Source organism: Brachionichthys hirsutus, chromosome 19, assembly GCF_040956055.1.
Source record: "Brachionichthys hirsutus isolate HB-005 chromosome 19, CSIRO-AGI_Bhir_v1, whole genome shotgun sequence".
NCBI classification, from domain to species: Eukaryota; Metazoa; Chordata; class Actinopteri; order Lophiiformes; family Brachionichthyidae; genus Brachionichthys; species Brachionichthys hirsutus.
In genome coordinates this window covers 4,012,564-4,019,947 of record NC_090915.1, presented here as the reverse complement: position 1 = coordinate 4,019,947, position 7,384 = coordinate 4,012,564, and the positions used below count along the sequence as shown (strand labels likewise).

General features: G+C 46.0%; 1 protein-coding gene across 1 annotated transcript in view; it reads left to right on the top strand.

Annotated features, from left to right (window-relative positions):
- The window catches only part of LOC137908734 (unconventional myosin-XVIIIb-like), a 17,225-nt gene extending 13,519 nt beyond the window's left edge, over positions 1-3,706 (top strand). Inside the window, exons 37-41 of the mRNA XM_068753156.1 lie at positions 562-695; positions 773-814; positions 2,000-2,179; positions 2,332-3,288; positions 3,543-3,706. Coding sequence (XP_068609257.1) covers positions 562-695; positions 773-814; positions 2,000-2,179; positions 2,332-3,283 — 1,308 coding nt within the window. The 3' untranslated portion in view covers positions 3,284-3,288; positions 3,543-3,706. The remainder of the gene's footprint in view (positions 1-561; positions 696-772; positions 815-1,999; positions 2,180-2,331; positions 3,289-3,542) is intronic.
- The last annotated feature ends 3,678 nt before the right edge of the window (positions 3,707-7,384 follow it).

Below are 7,384 nucleotides of genomic sequence, written 5' to 3'. Positions count from 1 at the left end.
AAACACAAATATCTACCGTAGTCGTGATCAATGTCAGCAAATTTAACCGCAGTCCTTCAATTATTATTCACACACACACACACACACGCATGCTCATGCATTCCTCCTCTGTTCCTAACGTCATCTCGTATTGCTGTCTCTCTCTCGCTCTTTCTCTCTCTCTCTCTCTCTCTGATTAATCCTCGTTGTCTCTTCAAGGTTATGGCCACATTTTCATACGTGGTTATGGTCTCTATGACAACGGCTGCACTCACACCCGTCTCCCTTAAAGCCGACCAAAGCCAATAACTAGAGAGACGGACGAGATGAATTGATAAATCACGCGAATGTTTCTACGTCAGTCCGGGTGTAAACGAGATCATCGGCCTCCGACGCCCGCGGGTTGGAGCACGGCTATCGGTTGTGCTCTCCGTGACCGATGAGGTAATATGGGATCAGAATAGATCTATAATTGCCGTGGCAGGTTGGGGGGCGGCTCGGTGGAAGGGATGAACTCGGCGTCCTGTTGAAGGCGGATCCACCCCCACAGTCATTTCAACCGATCCTGTGTTTTGTTGACAGGAAATGCAGGTGGAGGAGCTCAGCGCTGTCAGACAGGCGCTGCAGGCTGACCTGGAGACATCCATCCGCCGCATCGTCGATCTGCAGGCCGCCCTGGAGGAGGTGGAGTCGAGCGACGAGAGTGACACGGAGAGGTAAGCGGGTTCAGCTCTGCCCGTCATCACCTGTAACGTGTAAAGTCACCTTTTCACCACTCTGCCCTTCACTCCAGCGTTCAGACCGCGATGGAGTCGTTGACTCGAAAGAAAGACCTGTAAGGGCACTGGGAATGTGTGTGTGGAAGCTAGCGGCGTGTGTGTGTGTGTCTGTGTGAGCTGGACATCCGCCCTTGAAGTGGCATCATTCGGAATCTCAAATAAAAGAGAAAACATTAAAGGATAATTCTCCTCCTGTTTTGATCGGCATTGTTCAGATCAGACTCGTGACATCATTAAAAAAGTGAGGCGACAGCGCTAACCACTACCCCTGTGATCTATGCTACTTGCAGGAATCTACCGCTTTGCTAAAATCAAAGGAAACCTTTTCCCTCAATCTGGTTCCCTCGCATCAGCAGAAGTACCGTGGCCCAGATTATTCTAGGCTTTTTTGCCCCAAGTAAACAATCATTGATGTTTGCACCTACTTTTTTTTTAGTGATTTCACTTTGGTCACATCTTTGAAGACAAAAAATAGCCAGAATTATCCTTTATGGTATCTTAAGTAAAACCCGCTGAGTGCATGGCTACTAACAGTCCGTTAGCTTCCGCTGCACCAATCACATTTCATGGATTCAGTTATGTATTCATTTTTAAATTAAGATTAAGATTAGCTTTTTATTGTCATTATGTTTTCACACTTTTTACACTGCAAACACACAACGAGATTCCATTTTCATTTTAAATGGTCTCGGTCGCTTACCTGTGAGCGTAATTGTGATACCTGGAAGGTAGGCAAATAGCATTCGTATTTATGCTACCTCTGCTAGCATCAGAGAGCCCTCATTCATAAAAATAAAAATGCTTCTTAGATACAAGCAGCGGATATTTCATATATAATATTACAGTGTAAATATAATTAAAGGAAGACGCTGTAATTGTCTAACAAGGGTCGGTACCAACATGAAGGATGCATGGCAGGACGTGGCCGTCGATGCGAACGCTGGACGCGTTACGCTATAAAAGAGACGCCTTTTATACTGTATACCCTACTGCGGATAAATGAAGCACGAGGCTGCATGTCGCTCGTCTTGTGACTGCAGGTCACGGCTGTTTTCTTTATTTTGCGATATGCAACCTTTAAAAGCTGCATTTTTTCTGGTAGAAAAAGAACGTTACAAGATGAAGACAAGTGAAACAGGAAATGATTTGACGGGATCGGCCGTTTGTTCCGCCGTGATGCGTTTGATGTGCCTGCCTTCCACCTGCAACGTGTTTGCGCTGATGTGTTTTTTGTTCTGCAGTGACTCCGTGTCCAGCGTCGGCTCCGTGGGGACGGAGGATGTCGGAGAGGGGATTCGGAAATGGTTGGGGGTGTCTCGAGGAGGGTCCCGCGGTGGCGGCTCTCCTCGTGGCAGCAGCGCCGTCAGCAGTCACGCAGGGCGCCAGTCTGTCACGGACACCATGAGCAACTCCAGCTTCCGGTGAGTCCCGTCAGGAATGGAAGCCTTTTCCCACAGAGACCACAACAAAAGGACCTCCTTCGTGCTAACGGCCTTTATTCAATTTGTGGAAATGAATCTGGTTGTTTTTGTTTCAATCCTGTCTTTTTTTTATTTTTTTGGTCCCGCTGCAGTTCGTGCAGGGATCCTGACGAGGACGGATCTGAGCCTGGCGGTTCCAGAAGTCTCGCTCGAGCCCCGTCCTCCTCCGCCCTGTCCGAGCTGCTGGACGGACTTCGCAAACGGCGAGCCGCCGGCGATGCAGGAGAAGCCAGCAGCTCGGCCTCCATGCCGATCTATCCGTCGACGGCGGCCGCGGGCGTCAGACGAAGAGGCTCCGCCCTCTCCCTCGGCCCAGATGCCCTACAGGAGCCCCGCCCTCGGCCCAGCATCCTCAAACCTTCCTCCCCGCTGCTGTCTCGAGCCGCCAGCGCTCGCTCCATCGCTGACCCTCAGACTTCAGCTGCCTCCTCCTCAAATGGAGCCAAACTGTCCCGCTTCAGCGCCGCCGACTCCGCCTCTTGCGTCCCCTCGCTGCCACGCCTCTCTTCCTTGGCGTCCTCCCTTGCCACTCGCCATCACCCTCCGGCTCTGTCCATCCCAGAGGAGGAAGCAGAGCAACCCCTCCGTTCTTTTACATCTCCCATCCAACGCTCCCCTCAGGTACCAAGGAGGTGCATTTTGGGTAATCTCGTCCCAGACGATGGAGGTGAAGCCTCCCTGGGTTCAGAACCCATGGTCTTCCAAAGCCGCCGCCTGATTGGCAGCCACGAGCGTGACGACGCGGCCTCTGACTTCCTGCCAGCCATCCGGAGAGCTCAGTCCACCAGCGGCCTGGCGGGCTCGGTCCGGGGAGGCAGGAGGACGCTGAGCGTCCACTTTGACGACCTGCCTCCTTCGACCCGCAGCAAGAAAGGCTCCGAAACCGAGTCGTCCAGCTCGGGTGGATCAGGAGGAAGCTCCCAGCGTGGCGGGACCAGACTCCGGTTCGAAAGGCCACAGGGGGAGAGACTGGAGGCGGAGGGAAGCGAGGGCGGAGATGTGGCTTCTGTCATGAAGAAGTACCTGAAGAAGGAGGTCGACTGATCCAGGTGAGACTACAGGTACCGATTTATGACGGCTGACTAGGAAACATTCAGTGTTTACATTAATATGAAATATCGTAAAAGCGAAACCCAATGGAGACTGTGACTTCATCGCTCCCGAATGGACACGTCCTCCCTGTGGACAGCTGCATTCATGGGAATGCATTTCGTAGAACCTTTGGATTCTTCTGAGGCGAGTCTGGACACGTGTTTAATATCATCTTTTTCCTCTTCTCTTCTTTCTTTTATCTCTCCATCAGAGTCTTTCTGCAGTGGAGGCTGAAGGAAGCTCCTCCCACATCAACATGTTTTCCTTTTGACTCTAAAGTACCTGAAAATGCGTCTCTTCAGTCCACATCATGTCCTCAACGGTATTTTCAGATAAGAACTGTTTGTATATGAATAAAAAAAACAAAACAGTGAATTATAGTTAAATTTTTCCCCCTGATAATAATAATAATAATAATATTATTATATATATTATATATATTATATATTATATAATAATAATAGTATTATTATTATATACAACAGACTGAAATGAACATGAAGTAAATGCTATTAACTCTTTGAGTGCCATTCACGTCTAAAGACGTTTTTCAAATTCACTGCCAACCATGACATTGAAATCTGCCTCTCTTCAACAGCCAATAACTCCGGAACGAAAAATGGTAGGAGCACGCTTTTTTTTCTGATGAAAGAAGATACTTTAATCTTTAATTTTCTTAGTCATATATTATATAATATTCTGTGGGGCTTGGAAAATTGGGAAAAATGTGTGAAAACTGGGGCAACTGAGTTGAAAATGACTGGCACTCAATGAGTTAATCACTGTTAGTCTTTAGAAAGACCTCTGAAATTTATTTATCAATCGATGGCTTATGAATGAATCGGTGAGGACTTGTCATTCCGCTGGAGCAGCTGCTTCTCCGATGGACTTCCTCCATGATTGATTAACTCTAACGGTAACATTTAGCTAAATGCTACTTTGATTCTCACACAGGGAGCTGTTAAAATGCTCTCCTCTCCAGTGAAACTCTGAAGGAGACGAGCACCCTTTGTGAAACTTTACATTATATAATCCCCTTCATAACAGCTGAAATATGAAGTGTTTTTCCTCCCAATGCCTGGAGTCATTTCGGATTATCCCACTTTAGCTCGTGCACCGAATCCTACTTTAAAATGTGTCGGAACTTGAGCCTCATCCTGATCAGACGTGTCACAGACGTGTCAACTTGAGCCTCGTCCTGATGAAGCGTGTCACCGTCTCCACTGATTGGCTTGACGCTGCCGTCTTCGTCTAATTATGTTGAGTGGAATTGTTGAATTGCAGATCATTCCACGATCCAATTGGAACTATACTTGACTCTCACAATTTTTAAAGTGTTGCAGAGGGATTTATGTTGACAAAAAGTAGACACGAGTATTTAATCCAAGCTAACATTTCTCCACATTATGATTCGGGATAAAACAACACATTTGAGAGCTTTCTGACGGCTGAAGATGATTGTCTTGCTTCTTCAGCCTATTATTTCTCAGGTATAATTAAGGTGATGGATGCTTTTTTTAATGTGACAATAAAAAAAATGCATTATGGATCTATCGAAATGCTCCACCAATTTATTTATTGGTTGGCAGCAGAGATTTTGAGATATGTAAAATGTCTCTAATATAAGTTAAACTGCATTACCCATAATTCAATAGATAACACTGCATTACTACCTTTCATTCATATTCTTAACGGCTTTGTCCGCTACCGGATCGCGGGTCTCAGCAGTCAGCGGGCGAGAGGCGGGGTACACCCTGGACAAGCCGCCAGTTCATCACAGGGCCACACATAGACAGACAATGATTCACACACACACACACACACACTCACACTCACACTCATGGACAAGATAGTGTAACCAATTTGGCAAAGTTGCATGTTTTTGGAGATGGGAGGAAGCTGGAGCACCCAGAGGGAACCCACAAGTCGGATTCAAACCTGTGACCTTCTTGCTGTGAGGGAACAGCGCTGACCTCTGCTCCACCGCGCTGCCTTGTTCTGCCCTGCATTTACTTTTTTATTTTGAACTTTAAAGAATATCTTGGATGCTCGGGCTAATAATACTCTTTGCTTTGTTGACGCCGAGTCTTTTTGTTATTCTCTTGTTCATATTTTCTTGCCACCCATGAAACATTTACCTCCATGGCCTGTGCTGGCAAGCACACGTGACGGCAGTGTTCGTTTAGCACCGGATTCCTCCTCGGGCTGCTTTTCCCTGGGGAACGGTCCGGCGGAGGAAACGCATCAAGTGAAGCTTTTATAGTCCAGGTGAGCCAGATTAACCTTCAAGCAGTGAAATAGAATGATTTCATCTCCTGCAAATAAACGCGATCGGCTTCTTGTCCCAGCAGCGTGGAAACTGCAGTGGGGGTGAGACACGGAGGCGGAGGTAGCTTGTTATTAGCATTTGATTCCGCTTCACTGCCGCAGGACATATTTCTCTGTTTTCCTTTCTTGACCTCTCTCTGGACCGCTATTCTACTGAATCTAAAATGTACGGAATAATCTCAGGTCTCTTAAGGCTAAATTTAACTAAATGTGTAAATTAGGAGAATTGTTAATTTCTTTTAAAGGAGGATACGGCTGTTCTTATTTATTTTTCTTTGCATATGCAGCATCAAAGCCAAGACACAGCCAACCACACACTCTGTCAGCTAAAACAGTCAGATTAAACTACTGGTAATTGTACATGAACTGTGTAATATTTACAGAAAGTGTGACAGTATTACAGTATTCATCAATTGGGTAGCGACTACAACAGCATAGATCATGCCATTGGTTCTTCTTCATCTTCTTCTTCTCTGGATATTTCACCTTAAATACCGCGTCCTGTTGCTGCCCCCTGCGGGCTGTTATTAATAATCCTTTTTGAAAGTTCTTCGTGTATTACAGGTGGAGCCTATCCCAGCTAACAGTGGATAAAGATAGCATCATTCTTCATTTCCCATCCCGTGTTTGTGTGTGTAATCTGAATCCTACCATGATCAAACTGCCGATATAGGAACGAAGAGAAGCAGTCGGCTCTCATTAGGAACAGCTGCACATTAGGTACGCCACATCAATCGAGACCTTTGCCTGTGATTACATCTCCACCCAGGCTGAGCAGGAATTATGTATATTGAGGCTGATTGTCCTCTCTTGTAATTGCTGGATGATTTACAGCGATAGTCGTGGCGTTCCACTCTGTCTCTGAAGACTGACTCCTGTGATGGAACACGCTGTCTGCGCTTAACGGCTTCAGATAAATCCGGGTTATGTTCCCCGAGTCCTGTTTATGGAATTGATGAGGGAAGGCATATAAAATTAAAGCCATCCATTAATATTGACGCTCCACTACATGAAGATAATACAGACCATAGATCAGTGAGCTTCTGTTTGTGTGTGTTTTTATTATCTTCGGGCCACTGAGGCCAAATCTGGTTTTGTTGGGGAATCGTAACAATAGAGGCAAATCTTCATCACCTCAGAGCGTCTAAATCTTAGAGCTCAGAGGGAAGACAGCTAAAATCAATGCATTGCGTTTTTGTCCTGGAGAAAATAAAGGATAGCTAATTTTATTTCTGCCTCCAATCGCCCAGCCAAGCTGAGCTGAATGTTTAGACTCAGTGACCTAAAATATTGCCCCTGCAAGCTTTTGTGCTGGAGGCATTGTGTAGCAATGAACACAAACTCCTAAACCTTTTGTTTTTGAAGGTAAAAAAAAGTTTACTCATCCTTTAGTCACTTGAGGTAATTAAAAACAAATAATATAGTTTTTTTTTGTCGGCAAACATTTATTTGATTCGGAATCATGAGTGCTACTTACACAGAAACCCCCCTTTGCGCCTTAAAACATCACATTGCTGATTATATAAAAAAAAAAATAGTGCTTTAATTGCATCTAATAATTAATTTCATTCAACTGTTTTTATCCACGTCTCAGGCTAACAAACACTGGCAAAAATACTCCTCTTCCCGGCTCAATGTGACCTTCGCACTTCGTCCGTGTAGTGGGAAGGAGAGACATGGAAGCGAGGAGCAGGCTGTCGCTGTGGAGGCTTATCCTCTGCTCAC